This window comes from Brassica rapa, chromosome A05, assembly GCF_000309985.2.
Source record: "Brassica rapa cultivar Chiifu-401-42 chromosome A05, CAAS_Brap_v3.01, whole genome shotgun sequence".
NCBI lineage: Eukaryota > Viridiplantae > Streptophyta > Magnoliopsida > Brassicales > Brassicaceae > Brassica > Brassica rapa.
This window is the reverse complement of record NC_024799.2, coordinates 15437833-15460131: the sequence shown is the minus strand read 5'-3', so window position 1 is coordinate 15460131 and position 22299 is coordinate 15437833. Positions and strand designations below refer to the sequence as shown.

The 22299-nt window shown below is 35.5% G+C and overlaps 2 protein-coding genes across 2 annotated transcripts; both read left to right on the top strand.

Moving 5' to 3' along the window:
• The first annotated feature begins 516 nt into the window (after nucleotides 1–516).
• LOC103868813 (probable ubiquitin-conjugating enzyme E2 31) lies at nucleotides 517–6492 on the top strand. The gene is made up of 5 exons (XM_009146870.2): nucleotides 517–624; nucleotides 756–864; nucleotides 1196–1323; nucleotides 1434–1538; nucleotides 1627–6492. Exons 2-5 carry the CDS (start codon nucleotides 783–785, stop codon nucleotides 1762–1764), a joined length of 453 nt encoding a protein of 150 aa, XP_009145118.1. The 5' UTR covers nucleotides 517–624; nucleotides 756–782; the 3' UTR covers nucleotides 1765–6492.
• On the top strand, nucleotides 5953–19693 carry LOC103868810. The gene is made up of 4 exons (XM_033292654.1): nucleotides 5953–6034; nucleotides 6349–6476; nucleotides 6605–6685; nucleotides 19343–19693. The coding sequence occupies exons 1-4, from the start codon at nucleotides 5953–5955 to the stop codon at nucleotides 19691–19693; spliced, it is 642 nt and encodes a 213-aa protein (XP_033148545.1).
• The last annotated feature ends 2606 nt before the right edge of the window (nucleotides 19694–22299 follow it).

The following is a 22299-nucleotide window of genomic DNA, read 5'->3' as shown; positions in this document are numbered from 1 at the left end:
AATCAATATTTTGTATCTTATTTAAATCTGTCAACATGAAGTAAATATGTGTCAAAAATAAAAAAATCTAAAGAAACATAATTAAAGTAAATGTATGAACAAAGAAAATAAATCTATGAATGATGTATAAATCTATTAAAATTAAATAAATATGTGGGCCACAAACTAAATCTGTCGAATCATCATTAAATCTGTTATTATTAAAAAAAAAATTGTTGTTAAAACATGACAAAATGTTTTAAGAAAAATTGTCAAATTTCAGTAAATTTGTGACCAAAGAGAAAGAAATCTGTCAAATAAAAGTTTGTTGCTATATAAAACATAAAAAAGTGTGTTCAATGGCATAATTGTAAATACTTTTTGTTTCGAAGATAGTAAGGGGAAAATAAGTATCAAAACAAACTAGTAATTAAACTAAAATTAGTGTTAATCTAGTAATAACTCTTATTTCTTATGTAATTACTAGACTAATTTATTAATAGTGATGATATCAACATGCTTTAAGTTGGCATGAGATTTCTAAATTATGAAGACATTTAATTGGTTATTTTTTTGAAAGTGAAAACTATAAAGCCTGAGGCTCCTTCATTTGATTCCAACAAAATTTATACTAACATCTTCCAAGTAAGCAATTAGCAATCCATTTTTTTGTTCAAATTGTTCAAATATCTTTAGAACATTGTCCTTCACATACATTACAACAAAAATGTACAAGTACTAACAACAGTTGTCTTGTGTTTTCATTTATGAAAAAGGAAAGACATTTGTGACTAATCATAACGATGTCGATAGAGAAAAAGGCGATGCAGCGGATTGAGAAGGAGTTCAAGGATATGACTTCGAAAGACTCCTTGTACAGCATCGGTTAGTATTTTTTCATAACAATTCACAAAGGTCACATGCCATCAAAAATTTATATATATATATATATATAATAAAATACTTAAACTGCATACATCACGTGTAATAGTTTGCCATCAGATCATACAATTTCTTGATATTTTCATAATATAAACCGGAAGTTAACATTAGGTTCACCACAAGTGTACTTTTTTTTTCTTACAAATAAATATGCATAATTTGTGTTGCTAGTACCTATAGCGTCATTAATATGTCTTCTATATATTATGAACCACAATAATTACAGTTTTATGTTTCTCCACTATAATAGTGCTCTTTGTTGATACATATTTAGGTAGAGACTCGAACAATTTGTTCAAATGGAATGCGATGATTCAAGGTCCAGAGGGTACTCCGTACGCCGGTGGCATGTTTAGCATCGACATTAAATTTCCTAAAAATTATCCTTTTACAGCACCCAAGGTTATATCAACTAAAATACAATTAAATTGAAATTTAAGTGGTTCTTGTTGGTAGCGTGTTAAGTACTAAAACAAAAATGTTTTTTGTGTTTTATTTTTTATCTTTTCCAGTTTACGTTCAAAACTCGGATATATCATCCAAATATCAATTCCGAGGGATCCATATGCCTTGATATTCTTAAAGACAAATGGTCTCCCCCGCTTACGGTTGAAAAGGTTTAAATTTTGATTCATAAATTAAATAATTTATTTCGTGTATTTAAGTACTGCCTTTGTTATTTAGAGTAAACAAATGAATAAACAGGTGCTTTTATCCATCACTTCGTTATTGGCGGACCCAAACCCAGATGATCCTCTGGTGGGAGAAATTGGAGAGCTCTTCAAAAGTAACAACTTTCTATTTAACCAGAGAGCTCGAGAATGGACTGAACGACATGCTTAAATATTAAAAGTTGTTTTAAGAAAAGTAGTAGTTTTTATGAATAAAAATAAGAAGATTAATAGCTGTTTTTCTTTTTCAAATTAATCATACAAATAGTTACCAACAGCTTTGAGTGATATGTTATTGTGGACTTCTTATATATTATAAAAAGTTATAAGCATTTTAGATTTTTTATTATGCTCAAAATACATAATATAAATTTTAATTAAGACTAGATTTTGATCCTTGTTTTCAAAATGTATGATTATTTTTTTAGCCGTGTAGAAAACTTTAGAGTTCGCCCTAGCATGTTTTCTCCAAGACTCTCCAAGACTCTCCAAGACATGACTTGCGAGACAGCTGCATGACTTATCTCATTGACGCCGGCAGCGTTTCCGCTCGCCGACATTGCCCCAATCCGTTGCTCTCGTGGTTTGCCTCTTCTTCTCTGGTTGTCTACTCTTTTTTCTCGGTGTGGGAACCAAAATTCGAACTGTCAATTTTAGTAAATTAAGGAAAATAGAGATTCTTGATTTTCCTTGAGGATTCGAATTCTCTGCGAGGGCTAACTACAATTTATCAAATAATTGCGGAAAATTCATAAAGACAATAAAAGGAATCTAGAAAAGATATGTCTTTATTTCGAATCCGCTTAAGAGCGTAGTGAATTTACAATAGGTTATAAGAGCTAAGGCCGCAAGAGCTGTCAGCGAGCTCTTTAATTATAGCCATAAAAACGTAACCATATTTTTAGTCACAGCTCGAAAACAAAACACGATAAAGATGCGAAAAAGGTTTTACTGATTTTTGAATGGACCTTATTAAAGGTTGCCTATGTACCCCTTTCGAGGAAAGCCAAACATGTTTCAGTTTTCAAAATTTGAACAAACGATCGAACTGCCTTTGCTAGTTCGTCTAGTAATCAAGTGCAAGACATAGAAAATTAAGCATGTCGAAAATACTGCCTAAGAGTTCTAAGTGTAGAGAGTTCTAAGAATCTAAAAATCTTCCTTGTGCTCCTTGCCTTGGCTCTCCTTATATATGCCTTCAAGGTCGGCCATCTTTCCCTTTCTGCCCCCTATTCGAGTTTATCTCTTTGCAAGAGTTTTCCTTATTTTCTCAACCTTCATGTTTATCTTGGAAGTTTTGCATTTATCTTCTTTTCCATTTATTTTTCCTACCAAAATCTAATAAACCTTCATTATTCTCTGGGCCTATTCCTGTCTCGAATCATAAGTTGGCTTTCGTCGCGTTTTAGACATGCTCGGGCCATTTTCGACCTAAAAGTTTTTACGATTATTTTTGGAGAAATCATTGACTTATACGATGATAGTTCCTACATCATTGGTCCTATGGTATGTTGGAAACCAATCATTTAATCTATACAGAAATAGTGTTAAGTTAACCTTTATTGCCTTATACGATCGATTCAAACTTTTACGAGAAAACAAGTCCTTGTTGTTTTTATCGTAAAATCTCAACGAAAACTCCAATTGACACGTACAAAACGAGAGACATTTTGATCTAGATTCAAAGGAGAACACAGTGAGAGTCTCAATAAGCCCCATAGAGATCTATGACAGCTATGTGGGCGATTTGAGAACTCATGTGACCTATGTGGGAGATTTGAGAACACATGCGAGCTATGTGGGTGATTTGAGAACTTATGTGAGCTATGTGGGTGATTTGAGAACTCATATGAGTTATGTGGGCGATTTGAGAAGTCACGAAGTGAGGATAGAGAGGCTATGAGGGCGATTTAAGCCAAGGACTGAGGAAAGAGACGCTATTTGAGCCAAGGATTGAGGAGAGAGAGGCTATGTGGGCGATTTGGAGCCAAGGAGTGAGGAGAGAGAGAGGCTATGTGGGTGATTTGGAGAAGCTAGGAGGCTATGTGGTAGATTTGAAGATGGTTAGATCCTTTTTCTTGCTACTAATGCCTCCGTTGGTTGCTTACGTAAACTTTCAGAACTACTTGGTTTGTTTATGTAAGGTTTTCCGTATAGATCTCCGAAAGTTGTATAGTGGAAGATTATCTTACAAGTTTTCCTATAAGGTTTTTCCATGGAAAATTTCCAATTTTTTTCTTGCAGAACATTGTTTTATCGCAAAAACCTTATGCAAGAACATTTTTTCGATCTTTTCATGTTTGGATATAAACTTTTTCATTTTTTGCACGGGATGAAATACACAGAGTTTTGTTCTCGTATCCTTATTTAAGTAGGCTTGGCTTATGCAGTGTAGTTTCTTCGACATTTCCAGCTCATATCTACCTATGGCATATTTCTCGGAACATTTTAGCCGTTCATTTTGCCATGACAGATTTACGCGATTTAAGTATAATCTAGATGGTCATGGTACAAATTGATTTTTGTATAGATGGTTATGGTTACAATTATTTTGGACTTAAATGGTTTATTACGGTTTTGTATAACCATTGATATTAAATATAGTAATTTTTTTCTCAAAAGAATAATTAAAATCTATTGAATCTAAATTCAATTTGTCAACATTATGTAAAATTGTAGTCAAAGTACAAATAAATCTATCAGATCTTAATTAAATCTATTAGAGTGAAGTAAACTTTTGGCGAAAATAAAAATAAATCTATCAAGTTTTAATTAAATCTGTCAACATGACGTATATCTGTGTCAAAAAAAAATCTATAGAAACTTAATTAAATATGTCAAACTGAAGTAAAATGTATGAACAAAGAAATTAAATCGATGAATGATGAATAAATCTATCAAAATTAAATAAATATGCGGCCAGAAATTAAATCTGTCGAATCATCACTAAATCTTTTATTATTAAATAATTTTGTTTTCAAAATGTGACAAATTCTTTTAAGCAAAACTGTCGAAATTAAGTAAATAATGACCAAAGAGAAATAGATCTGTCAAACATAAGTTTGTGACTACATAAAATATATATAAAATAAGTTTGTTCAAAGGAAGAATCATAAATACTGTTTTGTAACAAATAAAGTAAGATCAAAATAGGTATAAAATAAAATAGTAATTAAAATAAAATTAGTGTTAATCTAGTAATAAATTGATAACTAAGGATTAAACTAAATTACTCAGATTAACTCTTATTTCTTATGTAATTACTAGACTAATTTATTAATAGTAATGATATCAATAGTCTTTAAGTTGGCATGAGATTTATAAATTATGAAGGCATTTATTAGGTCAGTGGTGGTTCATTTCTCGCTCCGGAAGTGGAGTTGGAAACGGAAGCACTCGGAATCGCATGGAATCGACTTGGAATCGTGATTCCGAGATTAAAGTGTCTGGAAGCGTGATGGAATCGCACGATTCTAAGATGGAAGCGTTGATGGTGTAGATCGGAAGCGAAAGTGTGGTCGTATTGTAAACACAACGGTGATTACAAAAGATGGCATTTGAAGAAGATGATACTATAAACATCAGCTGCTTTTACGGTGGTCCCTCAACAAACATAACAATTGTTTTTCTATAAGCCTAACAAGTAAAACTTAAATTCATAAAGAAACAAGAAAAAGTAGCTGAGAACAAAAGTCTTATATATTAAACTTTAAAGCAAAGGTAACTTCATCTTATTTCGTTTTGTGAATATTAATCCAATTATACTTTATTGTTCACTTGTTCTTTTTATTTGATGTTGTTTGTATTATTCAGTTTGGTTTTGGTTGTGACTGAATTGATTGATTGAGGTGCTCTATTCTCTTTTTAATACTTAAATTATATATGTACTGCATATAACGTAAATAGATACTGTTATAATTTTTGTAGTTATACATATTTATTTTTTTTGAATTGTGGACTTGTTTTTACTACTTCAAAAATATTTAGTTAATATAATATTATTTTAATATATAATAACCCAATAATATATGTGTAATATGTTTCCAACACGTACCCACTTTCTAAATATTTTAAAAAACTTGCTTCTCCGCTACCGCTTACCCGCTTCCAATTCCATGTATTGTAGGCTGAAAGTAACAATTATAAAGCCCAAGGCTCCTTCATTTGATCCAACACTATTCATACTAACATTTTCCAAGTAAGCAATTGGTATCAATCCATTTTTGTTCAAATTTTGTCAAATATCTTTAGAACATTATCCTTCACATAAATTACAACAAAAATTTACTAGTACTAACGAAAATTGTCTTTGTTGTTTCATTTGATGAAAAAGGAAATACATTTTTTATTAATCATAACGATGTCGATAGAGAAAATGGCGATGCAGCGGATCGAGAAGGAGTTCAAGGATGTGACTTCGAAAGACTCCTTGTACATTATCAGTTAGTATTTTTTTCATAACAATTCACAAAGGTCACATGCCATAGAAAATAAATAGATAATAAAAATTGAACTGCAACATCATGTGAAATAGTTTGCGATCGGATTATACACTATCTTGATATTTTCATAATATACGCGTGAAGTTAACATTAGGTTCACCACAATTGTATTTTTTTCTTACAAATACATATGCATAATTTATTTTGCTAGTGTATATGCCTTCACTAATATGTCTTTCCTATATTAAGAACCACAATAATTACAATTTTATGTTTCTCCATTATAATATTGCTATTTGTTGATACATATTTAGGTAGAGACTCGAACGATTTGTTCAAATGGAATGCGATGATTCAAGGTCCATATGGTTCTCCATACGCCGGTGGCATGTTTAGCATCGACATTAAATTTCTTAAAAATTATCCTTTTTCAGCACCCAAGGTTATATAAACTAAAATAAAAAAAAATTGAAATAGGAGGTTGTATATGTAATGTGTTAAGCACTAAAACAAATATGTTTTGTTTCATTTTTTATCCTTTCTAGTTTACGTTTAAAACTCTTGATTTAGCATCCAATTATCAATTCTGAAGGATCAATATGCCTTGACATTCTTAAAGACAACTGGGACCCGCCTCTCACAGTTGAAAAGGTTTAAAATTTTATTTATAAATTAAATAATTTATTTTGTGTATTTAAATACTACCTTTGTTATTTAGAGTTATAAAATGAATAAACAGGTGCTTTTGTCCATCACTTCATTATTTGCAGACCCAAACCCATATGATCCTCTTGCGGCAGCTATTGGAGAGCTCTTCAAAAATAACAATTTTCTATTTACCCAGAGAGCTCGAAATTGGACCGGGCGATATGCTTAAAGATTAATGGCTGTCTTAAGAAAAATAATAGTTCTTTATGAATTAAAAAGAAGATTAATAGTTGTTTTCTTTTTGTTTTTCAAATTAATCATACAAATAACTACCAACTACTTTGAATGATATGTTATTGTGAATTTCTTATTTATTATGCTAAAAATGCATATTATAAATTTGAATAAATACTAGATTTTGACCAGCATTTTCAAAAATTATGAATATTTTTTTTAGTTGCATAGAAAATTTTAAAGTTAGCCTTAGGGTGTTTTCTCCCTGACATGACTTTCGAGACAGATGCATGACTTATCTTCCTCGCAGCCGGCGGCGTTTCCGCTCTCCGGCGTTGCGCCGATCCGTTGGTCTCATGATTTTGCCTCTTCTGCTCTGGTTCTCTGTTTCATTTTCTCCGTATCGTCTTGTTTATGTCAATCTCGATTTCGCCACTGCCACTGTTACTCTTGACGTCTCCGTGTCTCCTGCTCTTTCTCTCATTGTGACCATCTCTCCCGTTCCTGCCCTCTGCATAATGATAGGTCAGTTTCTTAATTTCTCCAATTTGTGTATATATGACCCAATTTCTCTAAAAATAAAATTATTTCTCGGATACATCTCGAATGAAAAACAATTTATTTTTTCAAATGAAGAAAACATAATTTAGGGTTTATATGATTCATCACCAACACCTCTGATTGTTGTTGATTTGTGTGAAGCCTTGTTATCACTAGTAATTTCTGGCGGTCACTATCCATTGCTGAAGAGAAACCCCAAATCCGAGTCTCCCTCGGTGATGCAAATCGCCTTAATCCCTCGGCTATATCATTCATAGTACTGGTTCTATGCATGTGCAAAGTGTGCATTTGCACATGCTATATTTACTTTAGGGTCCATATTATTAGCTTACATAAGTTAGTATACATATAATCATACTAGAAGTTTTGTAAAAAATATTTAAGTTTAAGGTCTCGCTTCTAATATCAGCCAATTATTTTATTTGTCCTTTTATCCAGTTAAAATTACTTGTGATCTAGCAGTTAGAGATTTTTTTTCTCTTATAAATTAATAATTTTATTTATCATGTCAAGTGCTGAAATTATTATCCGAGATCAGTATTCTATTCGAGATCCGATTCTGATCCACTCCAAAAATTTGGATATCCAAAGGGGCGGGATCTGGATAGTAAAATGTTGGATTCGTCAAAACCGGATCCAGATCCGGATATATTGATTTTTAAGTCCGTATATCCGGATCCGTAATATTTATTGATAATTATTTCAAAAATAGTAATATCTATATATATAATTAATTTTATCTATTATATTTTAATTTTATAATAGTATATATAAAATTTATATATTTTTTTTGACAGCAAACAGTTACAAACTCATGTTGACTCTGTAAACCAAGGTGTCAACTCTACATCCATGTGTACGACGAAAGACGGTTGTGTCCGAGCACTACGTGCCAAGCGATTCGCCTTTATGTTTTCCGTCCTGGGAACATGAACGATATATGAGTTGATGAAGCTTCTTCTCAAGAGCTTAATATCTTCCAGGTAACTTTCAAATGCGGGCCATTCTTCTGGTTCCGAAACCATCTTCACCAATTGAGAACAATCCGTAGCAAATGTAACCCTAAACTATCTTAGATTTCTCATGCTTTCCATGGCCCAAATGAGTGCCTCCATCTCCGAATGAAGAGGTGAGAGGCATGCCCTTACATTCCTGGCCCCTAACAAACCCTCAAACCCCGGTAGCGTGCTGAACCAGCCTTGTCCTGAAAATAAATCTTTATCCTTCCAAGAACCGTCTGTGTAACACCATCTTCCTGTAGTCCTTGAATTCGGTATGTTATGTGCCTCATGTACCAACCTGGGAGTATTTATTACTTGTGCCTCAGCCCAAAGTGTTGATTCCAATTCTGCTAAGTTAAGCGTTTCTCTCGGATCAATATCAAGATTACTGAAAACTTTATTATTCCGAGTCTTCCAAATGTACCATAATATCTATGCAAACTGATGATCCTCCATTTTTGGGATAACTCTCCAAAAAAATGGTCCATATTAGCAAAAAACGAGCCAATAGGAAAAAAGTTTGGGTTCGATCGGATATTAGATAGTGCCCACACTTGCCGTGCCGGGGGACACTCAAAGAACACATGATTTATTGATTCATCCGGATCTCCACATCTTGCACAACATGTATCTCCTTGTATGCCTCTCGCTCTTAGATTTTTTGTAACCGCTATACAACCTGTCAGCAGCTGCCATAAAAAATGTTTTAACTTCGCAGGACACTTCACTTTCCAGCAGAATGCCTTAAGTATATCCACATTCGGTCCATAAAATTCTGGTGGTTTTTCCTTGTCAGGATATATCCTTTCTATTTGATACCCTGATTGAACCGTGTATTTTCCATTATTAGTGAAATGCTATCCATTCTTATCTTCCATCTGATTCCTACTCAAAGGAATACTTTCAATCATTTTGCATCATGTTCCACCAAAGTGCTAATTGCTTGTTAATTCCATGTTCGGGATTCCTGATTAATAAGAGAATCTACAGTGAGGTCCGGGTAACTGTTATGAAGGTTTTTGTTAGCTGGTCTCGGGCGAGTGGATGGGATCCATGGTCATTCCAAACTGAAATAGATGACCATGTTCCAACCCTTTTAATTAGTCCTTTACAAACCAGAGATCTAGCAGAAATAATACTCCTCCAGCCATAAGACGGGGAATATGAACGGATCGGTTCCAGGGGTGAAGCATTCTTGTAGTACTGTCCTTTGAAAACTTGAGAGAAAAGTGCATTTGGCTTCTCTATCAGGCGCCACAATTGCTTTCCCAGCATCGTCGTATTAAAATTAGTCAAATTCTTAAAACCTAGCCCACCATCGTCGTTGGGTACACATAGTTTATCCCATGATTTCTAATGCATGCTTCTTTTACTTCCTCCAGGAGTCCACCAAAACTGAGCTACTGCACTCGTTAGTTTCTTTACTGTGGCTTTCGGTAACCGATACACAGACATCGCATGGTTCGGCAGTGCCGTGACCACCGATTTAATAATCACTTCTTTTCTCCCCTTAGCACAAAACCGAACACCTGAACCTTCGATCCTCCTAAACTTTCTGGTAAACCTAAATAAGAACTCATTCCCCTAGGTTCTGAATTCCCAAAATATCTCTCAACTCTTGACGGCTGGATTCATCAATCTTATGTACAAATTGAATTGAGGATTTCTGAAAATTAATTTGTTGACATGAGACAGCCTCATAATCCTTTAGTATCCTAAGAATAGTTTGACATTCTTCTTTGTTTGCCTTAGAAAAGAACAGACTATCATCTGCAAAAAGCAGATGAGAAATTGCTGGACACGCTCTGGCTACCTTCATACCAGTTAATTGCTTCACCCATTCTGCCTTTTTTATATTTGAAATTAAAGCCTCAGTACACATAATAAATAAGTAAAGAGATAAGGGATCTCCTTGACGTAATCCCCGCTAAGGGGTTATAAGACCACGTGGCTGCCCATTGAGAAGTACTCTATATTGAACTGAAGATATACACCCTAACATTAATTTGATCCAATGAGGATCAAAACGCATTTTGTGAAGGAGAGCCTCAATAAAATTCCACTCTATCCGATCATATGCCTTACTCATATCCGTTTTAATTGCCATAAACTTATTTTGACATGACTTATTAGTATGCAAACCATGAAACATTTCCTGCGAAATAAGAATATCATCCAATATTAACCTTCCTGCCACAAAAGCCGATTGTGTTTCCGAGATTAGCCGGGGGAAGCAACTTTTCAATCTTTGACACAAAACCTTTGAAATAATCTTATAACCAACGTTACATAGACTTATTGGTCTTATTTCTGTCATCATTGTAGGTCTCTCCACTTTTGGGATCATACAAATATTAGTTATGTTTTAACCGGGAGTCCATATCTCCTGTAACCAAGAAATTATTCACCATCTCAACCACATCCTTTTTAATAACGTTCCAGAAATGCTGATAGAAGAGAGCTGTCATTCCATCCGGCCCAGGCGCTTTCTCCGGATGCATCATGAATAAAGCTTGTCGAACCTCTTCCTCCGTTGCTAATCGCAGTAATATCTCGTTTATCGGAGGCGAGATTGATGTCCCATCTCTTCCAAAAACCTATCAAACTCCGTTGGATTAGTCGAACTAAACAAACCATCAAAATAATCTACTGCCACCTTCTCAACTCCATTCTCATCTGTGATCCAATTACCAACTTCATCATGGAGGCCCACTATTTTATTTCGGATCCGACGTTGCTTTGTCAGAGCATGATAAAACTTAGTGTTGAGGTTCCCAGATGAATACCACATATTTCGACTCTTCTTATGCCAATATTCCTCTTCATCCTTATATGCCTCCTGTAATTTTCTGGAAATCTCCATAATATCCTCTTGTGATCTATTGTTATCTGTTTGTACTTCTTCCAACTCTTGTTGGAGATTCTGAATTTTATCCTTCCCATAAGGTTGATTATCTTTCCGCCATGAAGATATTTCATATCGATAATTATTTATTTTTGTAATAAAATCCCCCGATTGGCCTTCCGGATTTTCCGTCCAACCTAATACAATTGATTCCATGAGTCCCTCTTGACCTATCCATCGCTTATCGAACCTGAACTGTCCCCTTTTTCTCCTTAATAATTTAATCTTCCAAAACAGCAATCACAGGGCGATGGTCCGATCCCACCAGTCTCAAGTATTCCATATAAGAGCATGGGAAGAGTGTATGGCATTCCTCATTAGCCAAAACTCTATCCAATCGACATCTGACCGTTACTGCTCGTTTCCCTTTACCCCTTCGTCCTTGCCATGACATTTTATTACCACAAGCCGGAAATTATAGTAAACCAGTGTTCCTTATCATATTGTTGAAAGGAATAAAGGAAGTCACACTTCTCAGAGCACCTCCATCCTTTTCATGGTTCCTAGTAATCTCATTTAAATCTCCTATAATAAACTATGGCTCCGAGCGCGATAATCCATACCGAGTTAATCTCTCCCAAACATGTTCTCTTAATTTTTGATCCAGGTCTCCATAGACAAAAGTAAGAAAAACTTGTTTTCCTTTCGCCACCGCCTCGACGTCTATCATTCTATTGCTAGAATATGGTATCTTGATTTGGTACTCGTTATTGTAGAAAAGAGCTAGGCCACCACTTCTTCCATTTGGATCCACCATAACCAGACTATCGTAACCAAAGTGTGATTGGAACCTTTGGACAAATCCAAAATCCTGTTTCGTTTCAGATAAAAACAAAAAGTCTGGCTTATGTTGATGTCATATCTCCCGAAGATAACTTATGGTCCAATGACTTCCGAGACCTTTACATACTTGTATTGCTCTTTCAAGCCGGAAAATTGAGGTTTAAAGATACCCAACATTTTTATGATCACAAAGTCCCAACACCACCATGCTCCCATTACGTTCGCCTCATAAACATAATTTTTGATTCCCGTATTCTCACTTTTAAACCTCAGATTATATACATACCACAGTAGTCCCTTAGACATATTAATTCTGAGACTCAGCCAAAATTCATCCCTTTTTATTCCTACTAACCCAACATTCATATATATTTCCCCAAAATCTCACACTTATTTATAAAAGGCTCATGTACGTAGAATAAGAAAACCTGCACCATCTCAGACCAAATCTCCTTATGATATATGATATTAAAAACTTCTGCTCCACTTCCAAAAAATTTCCAAATACTCCTTATGTTCCATATTACATAGACCACATAAAATATACTCCCTTTGTTTCTAAAAGATGCATATTCTAGACTTTTCACATATATTAAGAAAATTCATTAAATATGCATTGTTTTTTGTGAATAACAATTTTTCATAATTTTTAGCCAATAGAAATTCAATAAACACCATTAATTTTTTTTTGAAACTTACAATTTTTCATAAAATCATACATTGAAAAAGTAAAAAATGTATCTTTTTAAAACAATGTTTTTTTCCATAACATACATCTTTTAGGAACGGAGGGAGTAAGTTTTATAATGCACTCATAATCAGAACAAGTGTGATTAAGCAAAATGCGTGATCCACGTTTCGTTTCAGTTACCAAATGGCTCTCTTTGCATCTATACAATGATCCCCATGTAACTCCAAAACAACAAAACTTTGACACAATTTTGATGCTCCAACATACTCCTTTCATCTTGAGGCTCCATATTCTTTTTAGCAACCACCATAATTGCACCAAACTCCAGAGTACCTGCTAACTGACTGATATAAACCTATGTTCGAACCAGCTCGTAACCAAACAGATGATCCAACAACCTTTGTTCCCATAGATCACTCCCCATAAAACTTCAAGCACGTCCATGTTGCCATTTAGACCTTTGCTATTAGAAGAATAATGAAGAATGATACACCAAAGAAAACCTGTTATCATCCCATTATGTCTTCCCCAGTTTTCCTTATTTTTCGTTCCGAACAAAATCCTCTGTTATCCCGTATCTCTGTAAATTGATACAGTTCGATCTTTCTTCCCGAAAAAACCATAAATCCCATGCCCCAATACATCCCAGCCAGTGATAATGGAGATAAATCTCAATTAGATAAAGGAAAGAAAATAAAGGATCACGATCCATCATACAACCTGTGTAGATTCGTGATTCCGTCTTGATGATAATCGAAGCCCATCGCCTTCAAACCAGATCTTAAATTTCCATAAAACCCCGCAGATCCCCGGATCCCATCTTCGCAGAAACATCAAACCCTAGTTCTCCCGTTTCATCGCCGTCAAAGAGAGAGACCATGAATAGATTATATAAAATTTATATAAATTTGTAATAGTATATATACAAATAATGAAAACATTATAAACATTTTTATTTTTTAAAATTATTGTATATATTTTAAAAAACAATTATTTATTTGAAGGATCTAAATCGGGATCCGGATATCTGCTGGATATTATAATTCTTAGAAGGATATCGGATATCCGGGAACCCCATGATCCGAATAAGGATAATAAAAAAATGGATCCGCCGAATAAGATCTGGATACCTTAAAATTCCCTTGATACCTGATCCTTCCCAGTCCCCACCCCCCGACACACACATCAATTATCCTTGTAATTTTTCTCTTGTTCTCTATTTTTCTAAACTCCAATAAAGCAAGTATTTAACATATACTCCAGCTAATCTCTAAAGTGAAGGAAACTTTGTTTATGTTTTCTGTTTTTCTAAATTGTAAAATCTATTTTCTACCGTTTTAATGTGCTAGATTTAGGAAAAATTATATCAATATTTTGTGTCAACACGAAGTAAATCTGTGTCAAAAAGAAAAACAAATCTATAGAAACATAATTAAAGTAAATGTATGAACATATAAAATAAATCTATGAATGATGTATAAATCTATCAAAATTAAATAAATATGTGGCCAGAAACTAAATATGTCGAATCATCATTAAATCTGTTATTATTAAAAAAAACAATTGTTGTTAAAACGTGACAGAATTGTTTAAGCAAAATTTTCAAATTTATGTAAACCTTTGACAATAAGAAATAAATCTTTCAAACAAAATTTTGTGACTACATAAAACATACAAAAAAGAAGTTTGTCCAATGGCATAATTGTAAATACTGTTTTGTACCAAAAGAAACAAGGGGAAAATAGGTATTAAAAACAAACTAGTAATTAAACTAAAATTAGTGTTAATCTAGTAAGAATTGATAAATAAGGATTATACCAAATTTATTAATATTGATGATATCAACATGCTTTAAGTTGGCATGAGATTTCTACATTATGAAGACATTTATAAGGTAAATTTTGTGAAAGTCAAAACTATAATGCCTGAGGCTCCTTCATTTGATTCCAATAAAATTCATATTAACATCTTCCAAGTAAGCAATTGCTATCAATCCATATTTTGTTAATATTGTTCAAATATCTTTAGAACATTGTCCTTCACATATATTACAAAAAATGTACTAGTACTAAGAACAGTTGTGTTTGTTGTTTCATTTGATGAAAAAGGAAATACATTTGTTATTAATCGTAACGATGTCGATAGAAAAAAAGGCGATGCAGAGGATCGAGAAGGAGTTCAAGGACATGACTTCAAAAGATTCCTTGTACATCATCGGTTTGTATTTTTTTCATAACAATTCACAAAGATTACATGCCAGTAAAAATAAATAGATAATAAAAATTTTAACTGCATACATCATGTGAAATAGTTTGCGATCGTATTATACCCTATCTTGATATTTGTATAATATACGCGTAAAGTTAACATTATATTTGCCACAATTTTATTTTTTTTCTTACAAAAACATATGCATAATTTATTTTTATAGTGCATATGCTTTCATTAATATGTCTTTCCTATATTAAGAACCACAATAATTACTATTTTATGTTTTTCCACTATAATATTGCTATATGTCGATACATATTTAGGTAGAGACTGGAACGACTTGTTCAAATGGAATGCGATAATTAAAGGTCCAGATGGTATTCCATACGCCGGTGGCACGTTTAGCATCGACATTAAATTTCCTAAAAATTGTACTTTTTCAGCACCTAAGGTTATATAAACTAAAATAAATTGAAATTGAAATTTAAGAGGTTGTATAAGTAATGTCTTAAGTACTGAAACAAATATGTTTTGTTTCAATTTTTTTTATCTTTTCCAGTTTACGTTCAAAACTCTGATTTATCATCCAAATATCAATTCTTAAGGATCAATATGCCTTGACATTCTTAAAGACAAGTGTACTCCCCCTCTCATGGTTGAAAAGGTTTAAAATTTGATTTATAAATTAAAAAAAATATTTTGTGTATTTAAATACTACCTTTGTTATTTAGAGTTTTTTTTATCATAAACTTATACAGACTCATACTGACCATGTCAACCACATCGGGAGATCTGCATCCATGTGAACAACGAAAGACGGTTGCTTCCTTACACTGCATTTGCAGTTAGGCTATCCGCCTTTTGTATTTTGTGCTCTTGGTACATAGATGATCTCTGATTGGAGGAAACTTTCTTCCAAGATTTTTAAATCTTCCAAATAACTTGCAAAAGCTGGTCATTCTTCTGGTTCTGAAACCATCTTCACCAATTGAGAACTATTCATTTCAAACGTGACCTGAAACTGCCATAAGTTTCTCGTACATTCCATTGCCTAGAGTAGCGCTTTCATCTCTGCATGGAGAGGAGAGAGACTAGCCCCCATCAGCCCATTAAATCCTTCTAGAGTACTAAACCAACCTTGCCCCGAGAAAGTATCATTCTCTTTCCAAGAACCATATGTGAAACACCATCTTCCTGAAATTGACGGTAGTGTCATAACCTCGACATTTTGTGATGTCCTCTGTTCGTTCAATATATGTGCCTCAATCCAGAGTGTTGATTATGTTTCTCCCAACTTAAGTGTTTCTCTAGGATCAATATCCAGGTTACTAAAAACTTTATTATTCTTTCCTTTCCAAATGTATCATAGTATCCATGCAATATGATGATCATCTATGTGAGGGAAGACTTTCCAAAAAAAGATGATCCATGTTTGTGAAGAGAGAAGATGTTGGGAAAATATCTGGATTTGATGGTATTTTCAAGAGAGCCCAAACCTGAAGTGCTGGAGGACATTCCAAAAACACATGGTTCATCGATTCATCATAGGCTCCACATCTTACACAACATATGTCCCCTTGTATCCCTCTTGCTTGCATATTCTTCTTGACTGCTATACATCCAATCACCAATTGCCATAGAAAATGTTTTTACTTTGGTGGGCACCTTATTTTCCAACAAAACGACTATAATACATCGACAGTGGGTCCAAACAGTAGTGCTGGTCTTTCCTTGTCTGGATAAACTCGTTCTGTCTGATATCCTGATTTAACCGTACATTTTCCATTTTTTTTTGTGAAATGCCATCCATCCATGTCTATCATCTGAGTCCTGCTCAGTGGTATACTTTTTATAATTTTCACATCGTGTGGGTCCACCAAATCCCTAATTGCATGTGAGTTCAAAGTTTGCGAAGTGGAATCAATTAAAGAATCCGCTGTAAGGTCTGGGTAGAAATTGTGTTGGTTTTTATTGGCTGGTCTCGGGCGGGTGGTTAGGAGCCATGGATCATGTCATACAAATATAGATGATCATGATCCCACCTGTTGGACACAATTTTGGTCAAGACCGAAATGGGCCACGATCAATGGAATGGGCCGAGACAGGCCGAGGCCCACAACGAGAATCGAGCTCAAAGAAGGAGTCGCAGAGATCGCATAACAAGAGGCTGAGATCACGGAGCTACCACAGGGATCTCGGAGTCGACTTACTATAAAGGAAGAAGAAGAAACACGGAAGAGGACACGTTGAAAACCCTAGAGAGAGCTACACATTCACATCGATCTTATTGTCTTCCCACTTTTAGATTCTCTCTTTATCGACCTCGTTTGTATCACTCGATCTAGTTCAATTCATTGTATTCGATCCCAGTTATCAATAAAGTCTATTTTCGCCTACCGGAAACTATTTAACATCGTTGTGTTCTAAAGATATCGTTGTCCACATCATTTGTTTTCCCTAGATCAACCCCGATCACTATGAAATACTTTGTGTAGATTTTAGGTTCTACATTTTGGCACCGTCTGTGGGGAAGATAAACGAAAAATGATATACCATGGATTTGATCCATTTTCACCCATGGTATATAAGTATTTTATTATCTATATACTAAATATTCTATCCTATTAGGTATGTTTTCAGGTTCAGAAGTATCTTGGAGTAAAGTCATGATTATGGAGCATTTAGTAGCTTAAATGAGTATTCATCCGAGCTGACCATTAGAGGTCGATACGAAGAAGACACAATCGATCGATGCACATCGAGTGTCGTCGATCGATACAGAAGAGAAGCCTCGACGATCGAAGATTGAGTTCGATCGATGTACGTCCTGTACCATCGCTCGATGTCGAGACGTGGAAGCACGACTTGGTTCCAGCCGACTTTAAACCCAAGACTTCACCAAATTACAAGATTACCCCTGACGAGTATTTAACCTAATAAATATATACTTGCCTAAGTGTTAGGAGGCAAGATAGCTTTTGGCCACCTTTGTATTCTTATTTTCAGCAGAGAGTTTTAGAAGAGAAGATCATAGAGAGATTTGTGATTGAAACTCCATTGATTCATCTATTCTATTCTATGCAGTTTTTATTTATATTTTGTGTCATGAATTGCTTAGCTATGTCTGAGTAGTTTACTTGTTAGATTCAGAGTTCAAATAGGTTAGAGGGATTAGCCCCAACTATAGATTGATAAGTTGTGGTATTCATTGATTGATTGTTCTTAATGCTTGTTCTAGATTAGCTACCTAAAATATTGAACCTAGAAATCTGCATGAGTCAAACATCTTTGACCATCCAGTCCTGAACCTAATCTGTCTTACTAGACAACTGGAAAAAGGCTACCGCTGAACTAGAAAGCTAGTTAGCATTATCAACTTACGCCTAAGGCTTAACTGGAAGCATTGATCGATATCTTCTTCTGACAATAGATCGATATTTGTGAAAGATGTATCGATCGATATCCCTATAGGACCATCGATCGACACTTTCTTGTGATCAATAGACGACAGTTGAGATCCAAGATCTAGTTAGTTAACCAGTGAAATATTGCCATCGCTGATCACTGTGTCTAAGGGGTTGAGCTCTAATATATCATGCATGCAACTGATAGGAATCTATAGGATTATAAACTCTAACACCTGAATAGAAACCCTGCATCTAATACCTTTCCAATAAGTTACACTCCCAAATCATCTTGTTAGTCGAGCAATAGACTTGCTCAATTAGGATTGCTATTTACATTTAAACCATAAAACAACAAACACTTAGAATTAATAAATTACTAGATTTAATAGGTTCCCTAGCTCCTTGTGGATTCGATCCCTAAGTACTACAATAGAACCTCTTATTTGAGAGAGTAATTCACTCATTAGGATAATTTGAGTGGTATCAAATTTGGCGTCGTTGCCGGGGAGCTTTGATCGCCATTAGATTTAGTGTTTTTAAATCTTTTCTTTTTCTTTACCTCCATTCTGACACAAAAAAAATTTCTTGTCTTTTCAAGTGCATGTCCAGCAGTACCAGAAGCAACAAGGAAAAACACCTGCTATTCTCATAAGATCCTGCTCACCTGGAACGCACGATCCGCAAGGATCAACGTTCCACATCGATCGACGCAGCAGCTTTCACGTCGACTGATTCTCGCAACCACCCATCGACCGACAGCCGACCTTCATCGTCGACCGATCTACCTCGTTCGACATCGATCAATCCTACACCGCGTACATCGATCGATCCTCAGTCGCGAAACATGGTTGCGATTGTTATTCTCAGGATGGAGACCTATATGACCAGGATGGTCATCTGCGTAATGCAACATGTCAGAAACTAGACGCTCAGCGGAATGTAATCCCTGATGCTGATGCTACAGGAGCTGCTCAACCTGTAGAAGAGGCCGCTCCACCAAAGGCACTGGCCGACTACAATCATCCAGACGAGTACTACACCAACAGATCAGCTATTCGCCTTCCAGAGATTCAGAAGGAGAATTTCGAGCTTAAGCCTCAGTACTACACACTCGTGTCGCAGCTACCGTACTCTGGGTTACCGCACGAGCATCCTATGGACCATCTGGAGAGGTTCGTGGATCTTATCGCTGCTATTCGTATGGATGGAGTCCCTTAGGACTATCTATTGTGCAAGCTCTTCAAGTATACTCTGACTGGAGAAGCGATGCACTGGCTTAAGTAGCTACCCACAGGATCTCTAAAATCCTGGGCCGACATCAAGAATTCTTTCTTGCAAAAATTCTGTGATGAGGCGCGCGCTGAAGACTTGAGGAGAAAAATTGCTACGTTCGCACAGGAGACTGGAGAGTCTTTTAAAGATGCGTGGATCAGATTCAAGTTCTTCCAGCGAGACTGTCCACACCACAAATTCAATGAAGTGCAACTGCTGAGCACTTTCTTCAGAGTTATCGCCTTGAGGTATCAGATGGCTCTTGATACAGCTAGCGAGGAAACTTCAACACAATGAATCCGGTGGAGGCTACGAGACTGATAGAAAATCTAGCAAACAGCAGCAGCACCAAGAACACTGACTTTGAGAGGAAGAAGTCTGTTGCATCCCTAGGAAAGGAGCAGATGGACGAAGTTATAGCAAAGTTAGATGTGGTTCATGAGCTTCTTAGGAAGCAAGTATATTCAGCTGAAGGAGAAGTAGCTGTAGACATGGAAGGAGAAGAAGATGTGAACTACATTGGAGGTACTGGATTTCAGAGATCTGGAAACCAGGGTGGAAACATAAACTTCTATGGTAATGGTCAGAGGAGTAACCAAAGTTCACAGTTCCAGAAACCTTTCAGCAACAACAGCAGAGGCTATGGAAACTCATAATACCAGAATCCACCACCACAGACTCAGGAAAGAAAGATTGAAGCAATGCTTGACAGAGTTCTGGAAGGACAGCAACAACTCACTGTGGACTTCAATGGGAAGATAGATTCTGCCTACAACAGTCTGAACACAAGAATTGAGACCTTAGGGACTCAAGTGAGGAAGCTTAAAATGCAAGTGGCTCAGACTGGAGACACTGTAAAAAGGCAAGAAGCCCTGGCTAGAGAGGTAGAAGTTGAGAAAGCAAAACACCACGTGAATGCCATCCTAGATGATGATTTTTGGAAAGGGCTGAAGCATGAGAAGCTTGGAGAAGGAGACTTCGAAGTTGAAAGCTCCATGAGTTTCGGCAGATCTCAATGGTGTCTACCGATGTCAATGGATGCACATCGCTCGACATACCAGAATGAAGATCGATCGACGGATTACTTTAAACATCGATCGACATTATCTGCTGAATCGACTGTGGAGTGTAGTGCTGTTCGAATTATGACTCATGAGGAATTCGCAGAAAAAAACCCTCACCCACCCTCCCCTTTCTATGTCAAAATCGATCGATCGCATGAGCAAGCCATCGATTGACAAAGAGAGACCGACATCGATCGACCCCCCCCCCCCCTCACCTCCCATCGATCGACGGACACCTCTCCCCACGAGTACGATTACCATCAATTGATAGTAACCGAATTAACACACTTAGACCACCTCCTAAACCTTTAGCAAACCCACCAGAACCTACAACCAACCCTTCAGACACTACACCAGAGCCTATGCAAGTTGATGAGGCAACTGAGGGAAGAGTGTTAAGGAAAAGGAAGGAGAAGATTCCTAAGAACCTTAGGAGGGAAGCTAATGAGAAGGAGATGGATGGTTTCACTAAGAGAGTACTCAGAATCCCAGTGGAGAAACAATTTGATGAAGTTTATTTCACACACCGGTTGTGGATGTTCTTCAGGGAGACTAAAGAAACTGAAGAGGACATTAGGAGAATGTTTCATCATGTCAGGGAAAGGATGAAACTAAGGATCACATTGAAGAAGAAGAGTGATCCTGTGAAGTTTGCAATACCATGTCTGGTAAAGGGTGTTGAATTTCCCCATGCAGTTTGTGACACAGGAGCATCAGTCAGTATCCTACCTAAGGTTATAGCAGACCAGCTGGGTCTAATTTTATTACTAAAACAATTCTTCCAAATTTTATGAAGTTTTTTTAATTGTAGTTTCCTAATCCTAATACTATTACTTTCTTTTTTAATATCTAGAAATTTTAATAATATTATTTGTTTTACATTTTGATAGTTATATACCTAAAAATTGTCTGTTAATTTTAAAGAATTTTATTTAATATATTTGGAATAACAGTTATTAAGCGGAATGGATGTATCCTGATTCAGGGTGGACACCACCTGTGTACGGGCCAGATGTCAACATTCTAAATGCTTTCTCATGGAAGATTAGATTCCTTCCTAAGATCAAGCACTTTATATGGCAAAAAGTCTCAGGTTACATTGCGGTGAAGACAAATTTATGTGCAAAAGGTATTCAATGTGATACCTAGTGTGCAAGATGTGGAGCAGCGAAGGAATCAACAAATCATGGTTGTTTTAATGTCTGCCAACGGTTCAAGTATGGACCATTTCACAGATTCTATCCAATCCAAACATTTCTTCTATGCAATGGATCTTTGGAAATATGGATTATCTATTTCGGAGATAAAATATAGAAAATCATCAGTTCGCTAGGATATTATGGTACATCTAGAAAGAAGGAATAATATGGCTTTTAGTAATATTAATATTGATGCCATAAATACTCTTCAGGTGGTGGTAACTGAATTCACAATTTGGAATGAAGCTCAGGTTGAACATATTCGAAGGGTTAATCATAGTAGGGAGGA